The 21,503-nt window shown below is 39.2% G+C and overlaps 1 protein-coding gene across 6 annotated transcripts in view; it reads left to right on the forward strand.

Moving 5' to 3' along the window:
• Nucleotides 1-21,503, forward strand: part of TPK1 (thiamin pyrophosphokinase 1) — a 325,993-nt gene that overhangs the window by 225,307 nt on the left and 79,183 nt on the right. For all 6 annotated transcript variants that reach the window (XM_032401396.1, XM_032401394.1, XM_032401393.1 and 3 more), the window contains one exon: nucleotides 1,559-1,670. In XM_032401396.1, the coding sequence (XP_032257287.1) occupies nucleotides 1,559-1,670 (112 nt within the window). The remainder of the gene's footprint in view (nucleotides 1-1,558; nucleotides 1,671-21,503) is intronic.

Raw genomic sequence — 21,503 nt, forward strand, 5'->3', positions numbered from 1 at the left:
TGATGCAGGCACAAGGCTCGATCCCAGGACCCAGAAATCATGACCTGAGCCGAAGGCAGATGCTTAACCAGCTGAGCCACCCAGGCGCCCCTGATGGGTTCTGTAATTTATACCAATTCTGTTTCCTATTGGGCATTGTTTTCACAATGCTTTGTGTTTTCAGTCCACCCACTTTTCTCCGAGTGTATCTAATCCATTGCTTGGTGTTTGTCTACCTGTGTTTGCCCAGTGATGGGCACCAAGTTCAAATATATTTTATGTTTTCTTTAAACATTCTTTGTGTTTGAATATATTTAAGCCCTCTTAATTAAATTTATGCCTTTTGATTAAGTGTTCAAATAGAAATATATATTTATGAGTTGTATAGGTAGTAGAGATGTATATGAACTTGTGTTATGTTTCAAGAACTGATAAGTAATTTAGAGAGTTGTTTTCCTAATAAAAGCAGTTGTTTGGCTAAAGACAAAGCCTACTCATATGCTAAGGTCTTACATACAGCAGAGTAAGTCCTCAGAGCCTATGACAGAGTACAAAAGACACAGTTGGAATAAAATGCTGTAAAAGGAGGTGAAAGTACCTTACTCTGGTAATGTGTCATATATTAAGCTTTTAAATATTTTATTAAAATAAAGAATATCTTTATCCCCTCAGAGTTATATGAGTTATTAAAAATACCTTTTTTATGTCATTATTGAATAGATGTGTGCATTGGCATTTTCCCCATAAGGACTTGAGGTATCTTTCTATAAAGACCATATATCCTGAGGATAATGAATAGAATACAAAAGTAATGGAAAGTCATTACTTTGCAGAAGAAGAGGAATTTCCAAGTATTCTATTTAAAAGCAAATGTTATAGCCTTGATTAAACATTACATTTAACTTTAACCTGCTTATAAACTGAAAACTTGAAAACATAGTAAATTATATCAGTTTTCATAATCCAGATGGAGGAAGCATCCTCATTCCTCAAGGTAGATACTGTTTCTTGGTAGAGGTGGATATTTCTCACTGAGCATCCCCTAGAGTAGCCATGGGCATAGGAAGCAGATTCACCATTAGCAGGATTGACATTGAATTCTGAAAGCTAGAAGTCCAAGTCTGAGATGAAGTAGCGATTTTACTTAGGAAGCAATGTTTTATTTACACTTGAGCAAGTGTTTGATTAAAACCCTAGAACTGTCATATAGGGCTACATTGTTAGCATGCGGAATCAGTTCAGTCTTTAGAATTGGCAAGTATAGGTAGGAATCCTGATTCTGCCCCCTTGTTATCTGTGTGGTCCTGGACACATTTAATCTCTGCAAGCTTCAATTTTCTCATGTGTAAAAGTAATAATTAACAATAAGCTACCTTGCAAAATTGTGACTAGGATTAAGTCAGGTGAAAGTTCCTGGGATTATTCAGCACATACTACTTAAATTCATTGTTAGGATTAAGTATGATAACCACATGAAGTTCTGGGATGGTACCTGGTGCATAGGACCAGATCTTCAGTGCACATTGATGTCCTGTCCTTTCTCTTCACTCTGCTAATGATCATTCCTTCTCTACTTCAGGGAAAGCACAAAATGCATGTAGATACTGGAATGGAAGGTGATTGGTGTGGCCTTATTCCTGTTGGACAGTCTTGCAATCATGTTACGACAACAGGCCTGAAGTGGAACCTCAGTAAGTAAAACCCTTGCACAAAGGGAGGTTTTCTTTCTTTAAAAAAAAAAAAAAAGTGTATATGTGTGTGTGTGTGTATATATATATATATATATATATATATATATATATATATATACATACATATATATCTGGTATATACCTAGCAGTGGAACTCTTACGTCAAAGGTAGGTCTGTGTTTAACCTTTCTGTGAACTGTCAGGCTATCTTCCAGAGGAGCTTCACCATTTCATATTTCTACCAGCAATGTGCGAGGCCTCCAGTTTCTCCCACAGCCTCACCAACACGTGTCACTGTCTTTTTGTTTTTACACATCTTAGTGGATATGCAGGAGTATCTTGTTGTGGTTTTATTTGCTTCCCCCCCATGACATGATATCAAATACCTTTTCATGTGCTTATGGATCATTTGTATATTTTCTTTGGAGTAACATCTTCAGATCTTTTGTTCATATTTTAATTGCATTATTTTCCTTTTTAGTTTGAGTTGTAAGATTTCCTTATATATCCCAGATACAAGTCCTTTATCAGATATATGACTTGCAAATATTTTCTCAGTCTTTGACTTATATTTTCATTTTCTGAAATTTAATTAACTAAATTCATTAATTTAATTTTGATGAAGTATGATTTTTTTTCTCTTATGGATTGTACTTCTGGTGTGGAATCTAAGAATTCTTTGTCCAACCTTCTTCATGATTATGTGTTCTTGAAACCTACTTTACTTTTCCAGAGAAGCAGCTATTTTAACTAAAGTAGCAAGTTATTTTCATAGTCAAAGATTTTACAAGATTAGCTGCTTTTTACTAAGTTTTGAAATGTTTCCCGGTACTTATTAACTGCAATAGGTCCTAGTTATACTAAAACTGTCTGATTTGAAAGGAACAAAAACTGAGGTGGATCTTTTCATGAAATAAGTGCTGATTCCAAAATAAACCATCAAGCTTGTGAAATAGGTCAACTCTAGTCTCTTTAAAAATGATAGTAATTTAATCAAAGCGCTTTGGTTGAATGTCAAAGGGATTGTCTCCTGATTGAGCAGTACCTCTAAGGTTGTAAAAACTAAAACACAGAACCACGTCATTCTTTTGTAACATGCAAAACTCTGAGGTTCCCACAAGGAAATAAATATTTCAACAGTAAATAATTTGAAGATAAAAAGATATTTTAAAGGACTTTTCTATGAGCCACTGCTGAAACAATTAGGAAAAACTAGAGCTATTTTGAGGCAAATGTCTGGAGAGCTCATCAGAATTTGAAAGGACGGTGAGACAGATCTGCTTCAGCGCACAGAAATATGTGACAGCCTTTGAAACTGTTTAGCTGAAACTGACACGAGCTCCCATTAGAAACTTTTTTTGAAAACATTTCCAACCTAAAACAGTTGTACTTTTTGGAGTTCCATTCGTTCCCGGGACCCATCTCGATGCTGGTGAAGTCCTTTCGGACCCGGCAGCGACTTCACTTTTCAGGGCCGGCACCAAGACAGGAGGGGCACTAAGCAGGAACGAGGGCTGGCAGTCATTTACTTGGGAGTAAAATAGCTGCATCAATTGAAACACTGGTCCAGTCCATTGACCCTATTTGGGTGATCCCTACCTTGCAGAGTGTCCGTAGGAATAAGCATATATTCAGTTATATTCAGCATGTACCGCATGTATAAGTAGTCTGGCCCATATTTTCAACCTAGTAGAACAAACAACAGGAAATCTTTTTTTTTTTCCATTTTAAAAAATAATTCATTTTGCAGGAAGCCTGAAAAGAACCCCTAAATAAAACTATTTAAGAGTTTAAAAAAAAAAAAAAAAATAGCTGCATCATAGGCAAGAGCGTCTTCACCTTTACTGGGTACGCCATATGGCTCTGACAGTGGGTACGCCATTGTACACTCACTCAGGAGAATACAAGAGTTCCCGTGCTCTGCGTCCTCATGCAATTCTTGGTATTGTCAGAATTCATCACTTTTGCCGATCTGAGGCGTATCAGTGACATTTCATTACAGTCTCTGGTTACTGCTGAGGGAAAGCATCTTTTTGTAGTTATTAACCATGCAGCACTGGTTTCTTCTGTGGATCGCTTTCTTTTGCCTATTTAGTCATTGGACTATTTGGTTTTTTCTTATTATCAGAAGTTCTTCATATCCTAATTATCTTCTTCCTGGCTATATTTTCCCTTTTCCAGTTGTTTACTGCATTTTTGTATGCATTAAGGTTAGTAAGTTAAAGGCAGTCAAATGTGTCCATCTTTTCTTAGGGATTTGTAGTTTTTGTCTTAAGTCATCTTTCTATTCTCCACAGTCATAAAGACATTCTCACAGTATAGTTTTAAGTCTTATTTTTAGGTCTTTTCTTGCACCTGAAATTGATTTTGGTGTATGATACAGGTTAGAGATCTGATTTTTTTTCATTACTGATAACGAGTTGCACTAGCACCATTTATCTTACTTTCTCCAACTGAAAGTTTTCACGTGCAGGGGGAGAACTTGAATTTCTAGTCTCTTCTCTTGGCTTACACACTTCTTTCTGTACTGATCCCACACTGCCTTGATTAGCGTAGCTTTATAATGAATACTGAAATATGGCTAATGGAGTCTCCCAGCTGCTTCTTCCAGAGTTTGGTGGTTATTCCTGGCTTTTCGATCTTCACAAATGTTAGCATTAACTTGACAAGGGTCACGCACACAATTCTATTTTAAGTTTTATTGGAATTATTTTTCATTTATAGATAAATTGGGAGAATACAACAATTGAGGAAGAAAATTCCTGTGTGTGATCGAGTCTTCCATAAACATAATATCTGTCTCTGTTTACTTAGAACTTTTTAACTGCTTTCAATAATTTAAATATTTTGTCCAAAAGATCCTGTACATCTTATATAAGATTTATTTCTAGGAACCCTATATTTTGTGTTGATATTGTAAATTACACCTTCTAAAAACTTGAGTTTTCTGAGCTCTTTGGTGGCATATAGACAGACATAAAATTGATTTAAGTATATTATATCAATATATTGCTGAATGCTCTTATTGTTTCTAGGGGGAGGGGTAGAGGGAGAGAGAGAATCTTGAGCATGTAGAGCGCCATGTGGGGCTCAATCTCACAACCCTGAGATCGTGACCTGAGCCGAAACCAAGAGTCAGACACTTAACTGGCTGAGCCATCCAGGTGCCCTGCTTTTATTGTTCCTAAGAAATGTGAGTGTAGATTCGCTTGCGTTTTCTAAAGAAAGTCATATATTTGATGGTAATTAAGTTTTCTTTCTTCTTCACTCATAACAAATTGGGATGTGTTTTGTTATGACTAACTGAAACAGGAGCTTTAAAGAAGCCTGTTTCTTTTTTCCTCATGTAACAAAGTACAGGGATAAGTAGTTCCAGGGCATGGGTTCTGTGGTTCCATCAGCCTTTGCCTCAAAATCATAAGAGGTTGCAACTCCAGCCACTCAGGTCCCCCGTTCAGCATCAGGACAAAGGAAAGGGCAGAGGGGAAGACGGGGTAGCACATGGAGCAGGAAAGCAAGGCTTTAGGGATTCCACCGTTTCCAGAAATCCTTCCTGCATCTAGTCTTTGGCCTCAGTGGCCGGAACTACCCAGCAGCCACCCTCACTGCGGAAGAGGCTGGGATGTGCAGTTTTGTATCTGAAGACATGGGCGTCCCAAGTGAAACCAAGGTTCTGTCAGGGAGGAAGAAGAGAATCCGTAGGACTCTGCTCTTCTATCAAGAAATGTCTTTTCTTTGTCCACCGTCTTGATGAACAGTTTGGCTACACATATAGAATAAAATCTTATTTTCACTCTCTGTTGGCCATATTCTTAGGGGTTTCTGTTGTAGCTGTTGAAGAATTTGCAGTTAAGCAAACTGACTCTTATGCGTTTATAATCATCTTTAACTCTGTCTTTTAGACCTCATTTTTCTTTGATGTCGTAAAGTTTTACTACCATATGTGTAAGTGTAACCTTTCTTTTATTCTAGTTGGTTTTCCTTCACCCTGATAAGTGGTATAGTTTATCGCTTGTGCAAATTTTTCAGATATCCCCATTTTTCAGATAAGGACACATGGTAATTCCAAGCTTTAGGCAGTGATTTGCCTAAATTCACATCATTAGGGATTGATGCACTCAAAATTTGAATTCAAGTGTTTAATGCTCTTTTTCCTTGTTTCCAATTAGTAAATGAAAGACTTGCCATCAAAGGTAAGTTGATGTTAAAAAGAAATCACTAAAATGAATTTGGGATAAAGAGAAGAAAACAAGAGGAAGGCACATATATGGGGAAAGCAAGAAATGGAAAGGCTTAGGAAGAAGAATTTAAATTCTCTGGGATGGAGCTCTTAACTTCTTTACCCTTTGGCCTAAGAAAATATCAAATGGAATTGCCTTCCATTTGCCCAGTCCTCTTATTTATAACACTCAAATTGAGTGTGGAATTATGCATTCATTGTTCCTTCTTTTATGTTTTTTCAAAGTATAGAAATAAATGACAGAATGAAATAATTTCATAGCACTGACTGAAAGAGACTCAAATCTAACCCAAGTGAAGTATTTTTGAAGGGAAGAAATTAAGAGAAAACCATTTGAAAAGATTTTTCATCTCAGTGGAAAATAATTTAGAGTAAGTGTGTACAGGTACCAAGATTTTCTGCAGGAGTTCTCTGAGGATTTTTAAGTGCCAGCCTAACAAGGGAACAGCTTATGGATCTATAAAACTACACTTGGTAAAAATGCAGTTTCAATGAGAAGCACCCTTAATTCTCACTCCATTATGACTCAAAGTGATTCTGGTCGGTTAGTGTTTTAAGTCTGGGGTGCAGGGGAGAGGTCCGTGCTGGAGATAGACGTTTGGGACTCGTTGGCTTATAAGTGTCATGGTTCAGCAACAGCTGTGCCCACTTGGGTTATAACCTTTTGTGAGCTAATGCCACTAATGTGTGAGATGTTTTATATTTTTAGGTGTCTTTATTACTATTTTTAATTATTGCTTTTCTAGTCCAGTGCTTAAAAAATGGCACACTGAATCTGTGACATCAATATTTTCTGTTTGATTCAAGGACAATATCTTTTGTATCTTTTTCTTTTTTAAGATTTATTTATTTATTTTAGAGAGAGAGTGAATGTGCAGTGGGGGGGGCAGAGGGAGAGAGAGTCTTAAGCAGACTCTGTACTGAGTGTGAAGCTCAGTGCAGGGCTCGATCTTAGGATCCTGAGATCATGACCTGAGCCAACAAGAGTCAGATGCTTAACTGACTGCACCACCCAGGCGCCCCAGTGTCTTTTGTATCTTAATTCTTTGATAACTGGTGACCCAATTTGAATTGAATTAAAGATATTATTAAAATTTTTACATAAAACACATGTGTTAGAGATCAAAGGTGATAATCAGGATGGCTTTTTTTTTTTTTTTTTTGCCTCTGTCTTGCCCAGAGGAAGCTGTTAGTGAAAGTTTTCCACCCCTAAACCATTTTCTTGAGTTTAGAAATAGGTGAAATGACCGTATTTCATCATATTTAAGATGTCATTGATTATAAGATGCATAATTATGTTCACTAAGGAAAAAAATACTAATTATAATTGCAGAGATGAGGGGGAAATGTACATGTTAGAACTGATAAAATATGGTAGATCAAATAGCACAGAACTTAATTATCAAATTATATGCAGAGACATAATTTGTTTATATAATTTGTTTAATTTATTGACTTCTAAGAAGTCAGCTAGGATTCTGATAAGGACCATGTTGATTCAGCGGATCAGTTTGAGAAGTAAATCCATCTTATACCAATGTTAAATCTTCCAACACATGAACCTGGGGTACTTTCATTTAGATCTTTAATTTCTTTCAACAAAGTCTTTCTGTTTTCATATTCTAAGCTTTTACTTCTTTTGTTAAATTTGCTCCAAAGTATTGTATTGTTTTAATACTATTGTGAATGGAATTCTCTTCTTAATTTCATTTTTAGGTTGTTCATTGCAAGTGTATAGAAATAGAATTGATTTTTTTATAAATTGATCTTATATCCTACAACCTTGCTGAATTCATTTATTAGTACTAATGGTGTTTTAGTGGATTTCTTAGGATTTTTTAAATATTCAAGATTATGTCCTCTGCAAATGGATGTGGATTCTCTTGTTTCTTTTTCTTGCCAAATTGTCCTGCCTAGAACCTCAATAATACTGAAAGCAGCAAGTGTGGACATCCTTGTCCTGTTACTGATCTTAGATGGAAAGCATCCAGTCTTTCACCATATGACGCTAGCTGTTGGTTTTTCATAGATGTCTTTTATCAGATTGAGGAAATTTCGTTCTAGTCATAGTTTGTTGAGTGTTTTTTATCATGAAATAGCATGGATTTTGCTTTTGTTAATTTGTCTATTGAGATGATCATGTGATTTTTGTGTTTTTTTTTTTTTTTAATTCTATTGATATAGTGTATTACATTAGTTGGATTATGGATGTTAAACCAAACTTGCATCTTTGGGACAAACCTCACCTGGTCATGACGTACAGTTCTTTTTATATATTGCTGGATTCTGTTTTCTATTTTGTTGAGGACTTTTGTATCCATATCCTAAGATAAATTGTTCCATAGGGTTTTTTTGTTTTGTTTTGCTTTGTGATGTCTGACTGGTTTTAGTGTCAGGATAATACTGCTACCTGGTCTTGAAGTCGAGGCATTCAAGAAGGAAACTCCGGGGAACTCCAAGGCAACAAAAGCGAAACACAAGGGAAGTAGGTCTAGCAGGCAGGATGAAGACTCGGGCAGGACAAAGCGTAGAGGGAACTCTGGTTGCCGGGCAGATACCTGGCGTGTGTTCTGATCCAGAGACAGGTGGTGCCTTGCACCTTGGCCCTCTTTTGTCTGCTCACTGCCACGAAGAGAAGAGAGGGGAGGGAAGGAGAACTACAGGGCCATCTTGTTTCTAATTAAAAAACAGCAGGGGCTAGCTGGCCCTTTAGAGGAGTATAGATCACTGAACATTGAAGCAAGCACAACTTTATGGGGAAGAAGTTGCATTTACGTGAAAATTATATACAATATCCTATAAGTGTTCTTTTAAAAATCACATATCTCTACACATGGACAGGAGAAATTTTCTCCCTTCTGTATTTAGTTAGCCATCAATGACTTCCAATCTCCATGGCTTTATATGATTAATTTAGAAAAGTCATTAATGTTTTCATAGCCCATTTTTATTTATAAATGGAAAGTGCTAGCTATAAATTTCAGTATTGATTTTTCTTCATTAATAGTTTTACACTAAGAATCTTTTCAAACCTCAGAAGTAAAAAGTTCACTCACAAATTTATGTAAATTTAAATGTGTGATGCAGGGGTGAAAGATGTGTTTTTCATAATAGCCGTACCTATAATATTACATTTATATTATTTATATAATTTAGGATCATAATTGCAAATAAATATTTTCACAGGTTTTTCAAGGAGGCCTTACATTTCTATTTATAGAGTACTGAATATTTCCAAGTATTTAGTAAAACTTTAAAATGTAATAGTGTGTACTCTTTACATTTCATTACTCTAGGCTGCATTGAATGATTTCTTATGCTTTCGACTACATTATGGGAATAGCAGAATATTACTTTCTTTATTAGCAGGATGTATTAAAAAAAAGAAATCTTGTTGATACTACGTAGATCTTGATTTTTTTTTTATGCATTCTATATAGTACGCCAGCAAATGACAATTTCTATGATGTATGGGCCGGACTGTGTGAATGCTATCTCCTTTACTTAGATTCTAGAGTAATTATACTATCATAATGTCAAGATGATAGTATCACAATAATGTCATCGGTTGTTGAGACCTATGATTTTTAAGTGAAATAACTAACATCTAAAAACGACTTCCAAAAATAAGTAAGTAAATAAAAATGACTTCACAAACCACACGGCTTCCTGGAGCCAGAGCTGACCTAAAACTCAGGTGTCTCAGCTCCTAGCACAGAACTTTCTCCTCCTAGCACAGCAGGAAATTTTGATGTTTGATAACAGATCTAAAGTTAAAGATAGATAAACCTAAAGTGTGTGATGTTTGACAGATTAAAAAATAACCATCTTTGTTAAATTTTTCATGATGTAAGTTTTCAGATGTATCAGTTTCAAATTGCTACTGGAACAAATTACCACAAACTAGTGGCCTAAGCAGTGCATCCATTATCTTATAGTTCTGGAGGCCGGAGTTCTAAATGGGTCTTAAAAAAGCGAAAATCAAGGTATTGACAGAGCGGCCTTCCTCTTGGAAGCTCCAGTGGAGAATCCTTTGCTCACCGTTTCCAGCTTCCGGAGGCTGCGCACATTTCTGGACCATGATTCCTTCCGCCATCTTCAGGCTAGCACATAGCATCATCGTATCTCTCTCTCTGACCTCTGCTTCCGTTGTTCTATCTCTTCCTCCAACGCTGACTCTGTAGCTTCCTGCTTTTAAGGAATTTGTGATTACACTGGGACCACCTGAATGATCCAGGATAACCCCACCTCGGAATTTTGATTTAATCACACCTTGCAAAACTCCTCCTGCCATATAAGTGATTTATTCACAGGCTCCAGGGATTACAGTGTAGACATTGTGGGGGTCCATTATTCAGCCTCCCATATTAGGTTTGTACTCAATGAATTAAATAATTTTCTGAAATAATACTTATTGAATACAGTGATTAGATCATTGAATCTTTACAGTTACCCCGAAAACTAACGTGTGAAGACTTGTTTATATTGCCGTTGAGAAACTGAATTTCAGTGTTGTCATTCATCTAGCCTCAGATAACTTGTGATAAAGACTCAAGACAAAATAAAAACAAAACACATTGTGTGAGCACGATTTATTTGGTGTCCACAAAGGAGAAGAACGAGAGTAACAATTTCCATCCATCCGTTTTCTGTTCGCCAAGGATTGTCATCAGGTTTAACCAAGTCTATATCCTGACCCGTGAGAACCACACAGGAAGTCCGGCTTGCACAGGCCAGAGCCAGAAGCTCCATTCGGCTGGAGGGTTGTAAGCAGTCTCTTATTAGACATGTTTGGGTTTTTTTAATCCTTTTTATATTTCTTACCTGTTTAGCCTTTGAAGCTCTACTTACATGAGAAACTGATAGTTTCTATCAAAAACAGGCAAAAGTGGCACCTGGGTGGCTCAGTTTTTTGAGTGTCTGACTCTTGATTTTGGCTCAGGTCATGATCTCTGGTCGTGAGATCGAGCCCCATGTTGGGCTCTATGCTTAGCTTGCAGAGTCTGCTTGAGATTCTCTCCCTCCTCCCCTAAAATAAATAAATAAATCTTAAAAAAAAAAAAAACGGGAACAATCTGATGTGTGATTAAGATGGTGAAAACACAAAAGGCAGAAAATTTGACTCTTCCTTATATTGCTTTTATAGCCACATATTATTAGTCTCAGGGCTCTAAAGGTCATTAAAGATCAAGTAGGTAGTAATGAATTAACTGAGCACACCTACACCATCAAACTACTCGTTTATTTATGCCACTCTTGCTGTTATTTGTACCCCTTACACACACACACACACACACACCCCTACACCTGTGCCACACTCACATCCTTGTACCATGAGATATTACAAGTTTGGGTTTTCTTAGCATGTACCTAGATTTGGTCAGTCAGGGGTTATAGACCACAAAACAGCCACTTTCGATAAGTTCTGAATTTTAGTGCTGAGGAATCATTGCACAAAATGACAATCCTGGGAAACTCTAGGACCCAGCTTTTATGAAGAAGGCAAAGTTAGTGGTGGTGCTGGTAAGCAGTAGATATTATTTCTCTGGAGAGAAAAGTACAAAGAGGAGCAAGATTATTTTTAGACTTTGTCATTGAGAAGGATTTTCAAATATTCTATTTGTAAGCCAGTATTATATTTTCAGACATTTAAAGTTAATAACATATGGCCTACTACAAACCTGTATTAAAAATATATTTCATTAACTCAGCTCTGGTTCTGTTTTCTGTGTTGTAGGATTTGAACCAGACATGAATGATTTTTCTTCTCTTAAGGCCTTGCCCTTTTGTGATTCTGCTGAGAGCACAAGGAACCAACAATAATTTACTATATGCCATAATCATCCTATTTTGTTTTTAGAAAACTACCTACAACCTGACAACACACATTTATTATGGTTGATTCTAGGCATTTAAATATGAAAACAATTAACGTGCATTTGTAGGGAATATGACAAATGGGAATTTGCAAGCAGACCAATTTTTCACTGACCTGCATTCAAGAACACTATTATAACTCAGGTTTGCCTACCCAGTTGTTAAATGAGTTGATTTCCTAGTATTTATGTGGGCAGGTTGACGGATGAAAATGACTTCAGTGTAAGCTCAAGAGTCCCCTTCCATTTCCCCTCCTCCAGGTTGCACTTTTGTGCTGATTCAGATGTGCGCTCTGTGCATTCAACCATCTAGCTAATATATTGAGACAAGAAAGCAATAACTTGTGGTCATTACATGAATTGTAGAGAAAGAATCAAGGGGTGCAGGTGAATAAACTTTTACTGTGGGAATAGCTCACAGGGTATAATTTTCTACTGAGTCCAAATAATCATACTCTGCATTGTGAATAGCACCTTCATGTACCCCATCTCTCTTTTCTCTACACTCACTGTCATCCGATTTAACATCAACCCTCTTACTAATGCAGAGTATTATTATCCCCATTTTATAGATGAGGAAACAGTCACAGGATATTAAATGAATTGTCCAAGTTCATATTTCCTGAGTCCTGAGTTCATATTTCCTGAATTGTCCAAGTTCATATTTCCTGAGTCCTCATATTTCCCGAATCAACCATAATAAATGTGTGTTAGGTTGTAGGGAGTTTTCAAAAAACAAAACAGGATGATTATGGCATATAGTAAATTATTGTTGGTTCCTTGTGCTCTCAGCACATAGGATGGATTCATCACTGATGATTTACGTAACTGTTTTTAAAAGCTTTGGACAGAGTGAGGGGCGCCTGGGTGGCTCAGGTGTTAAGCGTCTGCCTTCAGCTCAGATCATGATCCCAGGGTCCTGGGATCGAGCCCCGCGTCGGGCTCCCTGCTCAGCAGGAAGCCTGCTTCTCCCTATTCCACTCACCCTTCTTGTATTCCCTCTCTCGCTGTCTCTCTCTCTGTGTCAAATAAATAAAATCTTAAAAAAAAAAAAAAAAGGCTTTGGACAGAGTGAAATATCCTATCTCAAACTCCTTTCTCTAAATGAAAGTGGAATTTTCCTTGAAATTGGGCAACATCAAAGACGAAGGAGTTAGAAATTAACATCTTAGCAATTAAAATCCTGCTGCAAGCCCCACCTAAGACACTCCTCTCCACTCTGTAAGACCCAAATCACACGGTAGAATCCACACAGCTTTGTAGAGTGGGTAATTCAGGTGTAATTTATGTTCACCGTGATATTTCTGGGTGATTATAAACCAAATGTCAGTCACCATGGTTCTCAAGATACTTGTAATAAAGAGTCAACAGGGAAAAAAAGTTTATTTAGCATTCACAAAGGAAGGTAAATGGTTAAAACAGAATTTTTGAGTGTCTACAGATTCAAGGATGAAAAAGAAAGAAGAGTGATAAAAGGGCAGGATGGCTTAGTTGCAGGAGGTTTAGATTGCATGCAGTTTTCTCAGCAGCGAGCTGCCACTCTGTCCTCTAGATTGCTTGGAGGCCAAATTGTGAAAAGGTGGAAAATATTTGGAGAATACTAGGCTTAAATTAAAAGAAGGGGAGATCAAACTGGGGAAATGTCCAGTATGCAGACTAAAATAGAAGCCTCCTCATAAAAGGGCTTTTCTATCTAGCTGTGTACCCCAAATGAAGTTTGTGAAGAAGTATTTACTTTTTTTTTTTTTTTTTTTTGGCTGTAGTTCAAGGGAAACTCAAGATACAAATTATATAGAGAGGAGGTAAGTTCTCAAGCTTAATTACGCATCAGGGAACTACACTGTAGTCTTCTTTCCTCTTCCAGAGAGGAGAATAGGATTGAACTAGCAAGAGAAGGTAGAAATCCTCTGGCTCTGAGATTTAAAAACAGCCAAAAGAGGGACAAATCAATGCTTTAAACCCCTTGACAAAACAAGTCTCTGGAGATTATTATATAACATATAACTTACCTTCTTTCTATACAGTTTCTACCTTGAATTTCCCTTGAAGTGCAGCAGAAAAACATATGCAGCTGTTTACTTCGGTTAATGATGTGGAGGAAGGAGGACAGTAGGGTTCAGATTCTGACTCTAAAATGAGGGTGTTCCATGGTACTGGGACACCATTCGGACTCCTCACCTGAGGATTCATAGATGATGTCAAGACTTTCTTCAGTTCGAACACAGGTGCTGAAGCCACAGAGAAACGGAGGAGTCCAGATTATAAATGCCAACAACTTAGATTTTCACGGAGACCTCCATCTCCTCACTTCCTCACGTGCTGGTAATTAAAAGAAGCAGTAATTGGACCAGAATCAGGGGGTGTTTGTTTGAAAGCTGTGTCAGGGGCTGACGTTGCGTTGTGCGGACCCGTCTCGCAGAGGTTTCCTCGGATGTGGTTCACTGTATGAAAGTGCTTTGAACATCACGGAGGAGGATGTCCTGTGGCATCACTAGAGTTGATAATCTCCTGCTGAAGGTCCTCACTCTTCAAAAGTTCACAGTGAAGCCAAGAATGGGAAATAATTACTATTCCTCATTTACATTGAGACAGAGTTGAAGCTCAATTCAATAAATTGTTCTTTGATAAAGATTCGTTAGCAGTATTGCTGTCTCTCAGAAGCCCTGGTGCCCATGTCACACTTTGGCTCCCTTCTCAGAAGCTTAATTGCAAGGATCACTTTGGGCAAATCTCATTGGCCTTTTTGACTCATCTGCTTTCCTGACCCATTTAATTGCAAATTAACAACCTGTCTCTCTCACCTATCCCTAAATCTGGTTTTCCTTCTGTGTATGTATATATGTGTGTGTGTGTTAAAGAATGTGCTTAGACAAAAAAATTATCCAAGCAAGAAGCCTTTCTGATTTTTTTTTAAAGCCAGCTACAACTGATAACCAACTTTTATTTTTAGCCATTTAAAAAAAATTATTTGCACTGTATTAGTGGCAGTTTAAATGTGACATGTAATTAAGAAAAATACAAATTTACACCTGTGGTGTTTTCAATTGACCTGTATCCCACCAAAGGCTGATATGGGATAGACAAGGATAAAGAAGTTTTATTTCCTACAGCCTTGCCTGGTACATGCTAATTACTATGTGAATTACCTAAATAACTTTCACCCCTTGTAGATGGATGGGACAGATCCATGACTCAGGGGGAAATCTGGTTTGTGCTTGTGGGACAAAATAAATAAGGACAGTGATACTGGCTTCGGTCTCGTCCTGGTTCTGCGGCGATTCCAATATAAGTATGAGCACTGGTCTCATCTACCCCAAGTTTTCAGTTCTCTTTTGTTTAAAATGAGTGACTTTGAACGAAATAATCTCAGTCTCTTTCATCTCTAGTGTTAGTCCTCTTTACTCTCATAGCAGAATTGTACTCTTTTGTTCTTTCCTCCTGAATGCCTGTGAAAAGCACTCGAGGTCCAGTGCGCATGCCTTCTCCCCAAGACTTGAGCCCATCCCCCAGTATTCCCAGTGTGTGTTCTCCCTTGAACATCTTCCCCTGCCTCCCACTGATCTTACTCCTCTCCAAGGGCCACTTCAAATCATGTCCTTCGTGAAGCTTTCCTACAAAATGTGATTTCTCTTTCCTTTGAATTCCAAAAGTGGGCAGTGCAGCCCTTATGTGTATTTACCTGTGAGCATCTTTGTGCAGATTTCTTACTCCCTTTACTGGAATGCATTCGCCTTAAGGATTTGGTGCCTGTTACCTCTGATGACTCCTGGGAGGCTAGAATCGTGCCTTGCATGTTTTGTCATTAGCAACCTTGTTTAAATCAGCATGTGCATTTTCTCCACGTGAATTTTGGAACCGAGTCAACTGCACTACAGTGAAAGATGTTGAAGCAAGAGTTCTTTATCATAAACCTTTAAAACAATTAGGATAGTAAAGGAGAAGTTGAATTTTAATGGTGAAAATAGCTATAAAGTCTGCCAGAAGTTGATAAGGCTTAAAGTGATGCCATTCAGAATGTGATTATAACCAGAGACAGTTTTGAGTGTGAGCGAGTGTGTGTTGGAGAGGGGCCTACCTAGGGATGGTCCATGGAGGCCTGAATTTCGAAATCTCACTGTATGGTGGATTGGGGGTTTTAAAGGAACTCACTGTTCCCCTAGATGATGTCTCTTGCCCATTTCTTTACTGCTGTGAGCATGAGGCAAGGTCTAAAACACTTTTTTTTGTTCCCCCGCCCCTTTTTTTGAAAGATTTATTTACTTATTTTAGAGAGAGCACACATAGGGATCTCCAGCAGACTCGCACACGGGATTCTCGAGCAGACTCATCACTGAGCGCAGAGCCCCGCAGGAGGTGCTCTCACAACCCTGAGATCTGACCTGAGCTGAAATCAACTTAACTGTCACCCAGGCGCCCCTGGTTCCCTTTTTTATAGATGTTGAAAATCATATAAAACTATAATTTGAGAACAAGTATCATTATAAAAACAAAGGCAGATGAAATTGATTCTCTCATTGTGTGTCTGTTCATGAAACTTAGAAGATTTGCTTTGCAAAAAGAGAGAAAACAAAGAACTCCTAGTTCTGCTTTACTGTGTCCTACAGGGTGTTCTTACAGTATCATGTAAATGTAAAAAGTGCATTCGCATTTGTTCCAACTGTTTTGTATCTATATTTTATCCACTTACCTAGACTGTATATGTCTTTAGTTTTGGGCCCCTTAGGTTTTGTTCCCATCCTACTTAGTAAAATCCTTAACACTGGACGTACAAATGACTTGATTAATAATAGGACTCCTTATCAAAGTTGCTCCGTCTTTTTCATATTCAGACCTTCCACATTTCTCTAGCATTGTCAACTGCAAGTAACTAGTGAAGTCATTACTTAGCCTTGGAAACAAGCTTATTTACAGTTTGGTAAAAAATCGTGGATTCTGGAAAAAAAGGCAAAGAAGGTACAGTGAGCAAGGAAGAGGAAAGGATTGTATAGGTTATCTAAAAAGATGCTGCCATTTAAAGAGAGAATAATGAGTAGGATCATATGCAAAAGAGAGTGAAATTGTTGGATTTCACTGAAGAAATAATTTGGTCTTGAAAATGCAGAATAGTAGCAGCCTAGTAGGGATGGAAGCCAGATTCCTGTTTCTTAAGGTGATTAGAAGGGAGTTTTGAGTGCAGACTGAGAGCACAATGGCAGCAGATACGTTAACCTTTGTAAAAGACGTTTATCAGTGATTCAAGAAAAACTATAGGTATGGAGTTTGGTTACCAAGGCGGCCTTTATGTCCAAGATGTAAAAGAAGTCTATCTATGTTGAAAATCAAAGAGAGCTGAGAAACTGCAGAGATCCAGGGAGAAATTTCCATTGGGAGAAATGGCGGACAGGCGGGGACAGTGTGCAGGTGCCATCCCTGAGGAGGCTGGAAGGTGGGGTCCAGAGTAGAGGGGGGGGGTTTTAGGAGAGGTATGTTTAGCTCCACCTTCAAAACCAGAAACAGAGATCAAAATGAGGGGTGTGGCCTTAGGTATTAAGGCGAAGACACTTCTGGATGAAGGCACTAATCGTAAGTGGCGTGAATCTTTATCAGTAAGTCTGTCACAGCATCAGCAGGCAAGGCACTGGGTATAGGATTGATTTAGAAAGTTTGAAATACCTATCAAGGAGAGGCTGTTAAAACATTAAGTAACTTCTGGACAAATTTCGCACCACAGCAAGGACTCGTTGTTGAGGATTCCTCAGTTCTGACTCCGTTCTTCTGGGGAACAGTGCACAGGGTGGATTGGGGCCGGTGACCATGGGCACCGTAGCCTCGGGCAGCAGCTCTGAAGTCTCCATCGGTTGTGAATCATACCACAAGTAATCTGTAACTATGAGTAAGTGTTACAATTTTGACTGATCCAAAAAAATTCACTAAAGCAGGTTAAAGGTCACTCTTTTTTTTTTTTTTTCTAAGATTTTATTTATTTACTTGACAGAGCACAGCAGGGGGAGCAGCAGGCAGAGGGAGAGGGAAAAGCCGGCTCCCATCTGAGCAGGGAGCCCAACGAGGGGCTCAGTCCCAGGACCCTGGGATCATGACCTGAGCCCGAGGCAGATGCTTAACTACTGAGCCACCCACGCACCCCTAGAGGTCATTCTTAAAATAATGTGTCCCTGGCAATTCAGTATGCTTACTTAGCCTGAGAGGACACTGGTGGATTAGGTTCAGGGTTATGGGTCCCGGATGTACTTACACCACCAGCTCTCGGTACCTCATGCTATGTGCAGGGCTGTTACTATTTTACCATTAATGCTTATGGCAATCACATATTATTTAGAATGTCACAGTTTAAATTTTACAGTTAGCTGTGTTCTCTGTTTAATTTTACCCATAAACAGATTTTTTAATGAAGAAGGTATGAATAGAAGAAAATGCTAGTAGTACCTCACTATTATACTTGCACCTAAACAATCTGAAAACTGTGGCTGGTGGGGGGGGGGGGGGGTAACACTGTCCTGTCAGTCAGGATAGCCACACAAACTTAAGACCAGTTTGTTACCTAGAAGTCAACTGATTTATTTTGCCAACTTCATTTCTCATTAAGAAAATGCCCCTCTCTGCTTGGTCTGCTTCTGAGTCCCCTTCTGTCTGTCAGCTCAATGATCTAATGGCAACTGATAACTTTAAAAAGGTCTAAATGCCATTGCTTCTCCAATGTGTATCTCCACCCGGACCTTTAATGACTTGCCCTCACATTTAGAATAAGCACCTTGCTCCTGTCTGTGCTGCTTGTCCTGCTCTAGATCTGGCCTTCACCAGGCTGCCCTTGGAGTTCCTGTCTTGGGTTCTTTGCATTTGCTTTGCCCTCTGCTTGGAATACTATTCCTCGTATCTTCCATGGCCCTCCCACATAGCATAATTCAGGTCTCAGCTTGGGTATTGCTTCTTTATGGAGACTCTTATCTAATAAGATCTAAATTAGCATCCCTGCCCTCCCCGACAAAGTGCTCCAGCACTTGCCCTGTTCAATTTTCTTCAGTGTAATCATCCTTGTTTGATAACATCTCATTAAATTATTGCTATCTGTCTTCCCCTCACAAAGGTTTTTTTTTTTTTTTTGAAGATTTTATTTATTTATTAGAGAGAGAGAGCGGGTGAGCGAACACAAGCAGGGGGAACAGCAGGCTCCCTGCTGAGCAAGGAGCCCGATGCAGGACCCGATCCCAGGACCCTGGGATCATGACCTGGGCCGAAGGGAGATGCTTAACCAACTGAGCCACCCAGGCATCCCTTCCCCTCACGAAAGTTAAGCCTCATGAGAGCAGGGACTGTTGCCTGTCTAGCTCTCTACTATATCTTGAACACTTAGCACGGTTCCTGCACAGAGTAAGCACTGAGCAAATACTTGCAGAATATGAACTTTCAGTGGGGTGGGTCAGATGGCAAGTGCTAAAATTAAATCAGGAAAGAAGGATTAGCCTAAGACTTGGCCTTGTGAACCTCCTGTTCTAACTGCAGCAGTAAGAATGGAAGGCTCAGCTGGGGTGAGTTGTCCCAGGAGGAATTAGGAACAGTGGACACAGCAGCAGAGTGGGAGGTTGACATGGAGTGGCTACAGCGGTGTGGCTGGAGGCCTATGTCAGACCAAAGACATTGTTTGAAAAAAGGTGGGGAGGGAGGGAGGAAGGAAAGGAAGGAAGGAAGGAAGGATAGACGAAGGAAGGAAGGATAGACGAAGGAAGGAAGGAAGGATAGACGAAGGATAGATGAAGGAAGGAAGGATAGACAAAGGAAGGAAGGATAGACGAAGGAAGGAAGGATAGACGAAGGAAGGAAGGATAGACGAAAGAAGGAAGGAAGGATAGACGAAGGAAGGATAGACGAAGGAAGGAAGGAAGGATAGACAAAGGATAGACGAAGGAAGGAAGGATAGACGAAGGAAGGAAGGATAGACGAAGGAAGGAAGGATAGACGAAGGAAAGAAGGAAGGATAGACGAAGGAAGGATAGACGGAAGGAAGGAAGGATAGACGAAGGAAGGAAGGATAGACGAAGGAAGGAAGGAAGGATAGACGAAGGAAGGAAGGATAAACGAAGGAAGGAAGGAAGGAAGGATAGACGAAGGAAGGAAGGATAGACGGAAAGAAGGAAGGATAGACGAAAGAAGGAAGGAAGGATAGATGAAGGAAGGATAGACGAAGGAAGGAAGGAAGGATAGACAAAGGATAGACGAAGGAAGGAAGGATAGACGAAGGAAGGAAGGGTAGACGAAGGAAGGAAGGAAGGATAGACGAAGGAAGGAAGGATAGACGAAGGAAAGAAGGAAGGATAGACGAAGGAAGGATAGACGGAAGGAAGGAAGGATAGACGAAGGAAGGAAGGAACAACAAGCCCAAAATGGAGTCACGGCCCCCGCTTTCAGCCTGTCCCAGAAATGTGACCTTTAACCAGTCAATCTGGAACTTCCTGATCAGCTCTAGTGAGGTCGTCTGCAGGGTAGACCCCCGCCCTTCCCCCAAAGGGAGGTAACCTTGCTTGAAACAATCCACTCTTTGTTAGCAACTTCTCCCCCACCGCCTTCTGCCTGTAGAAGCCTTCCATTTGTGCAGCAACTCCAGCTCCTTTCTACTTGCTGGGTGGGATGCTTTCAGATTCAGGAATCCTTGACTAAAGCCAATTAGGTCTTCAAACTCACACAACTGAATCTTGTGGGTTTTTTGTTTCTGTTTTTTGTTTTTTGTTTTTTGTTTTTTTACCACATAGAGGATGTGGAAGAGGCAGTGCCTAGGAGGGAATCAAAGATAATACCTGAGGTGAATCTAAAATGATACTTCTTGCCGAGGGAGATCTTTCTGTTTAACAGTACAACTAAATAAGATACGCTTTGAGAGGTCCCTCGAGACAAAAGTTTAAGGAACCCTGTTCGTCACTGTGATCCAATTCTGCTGTGTCCCAGAATCCAGGAATTTTCCATGTCTGTGGAGTCCACCACTAGATGGTGGGCTTTCAGTCCATAGTGAAAACCAAATAGTCTTTTGTTCGTTATTGTCAGTCATCCTTGGTTCAAGGCCAGTGCTCTAGAATGGCCTGTTTATTTGCCCTGACCTCCATGGCTTCCATTTTCTGAATCCCACCAGCTTTTCTGGGCTTCTACAAAGCAGCACTTGCCTTTTGAAGATTTATACCCCCAACCAGATGTGACCTTTCATTTCCCTGAATCTTCAGATTGCTTTGCATGTCTTTTTGAGCCACTCGCAGCCTTGGACTGTAATACCTGTGTAACTGCCTTAGCCCTTTTCCAACTAGATCATAAATTCCTTAAAGGCAGAACCTGGGTCCTAATCATTCTTGAACCCTCTAAAACACTGTCTAATGCCTTGGACATCTGTGAACCAATGTAAAGCTTGGAAGGAAGAGGTGGTGGGTTTAAATATCAGTTCTGGTACTTATGAGGCACGTGACCCTGTGATTCACTTCTCTAAGCCTACATATTCTAATTTCTCAAACTGCAGTAGTCATAGAGGAAAAAGGCCCTAGAAGTATGGAAAGGATTAGATGAGATCGTGTTTATAGAGTGCTGGGCACAGAGTATAATAAGCAGTGGATATTATTATGGTGACGATTTTTTGGGTGCCCAAAATATCAATTCAAGGGGACCCAAGAGTGGCCCATCTTAAGTGACTCTCTGTGATCCTGATATCAATGACATTCTAAAATATTGACTGTTGTAGAGCCAATA

The sequence above is a fragment of the Phoca vitulina genome, unplaced genomic scaffold (genome assembly GCF_004348235.1).
Source record: "Phoca vitulina isolate PV1807 unplaced genomic scaffold, GSC_HSeal_1.0 scaffold4, whole genome shotgun sequence".
NCBI classification, from domain to species: domain Eukaryota; kingdom Metazoa; phylum Chordata; class Mammalia; order Carnivora; family Phocidae; genus Phoca; species Phoca vitulina.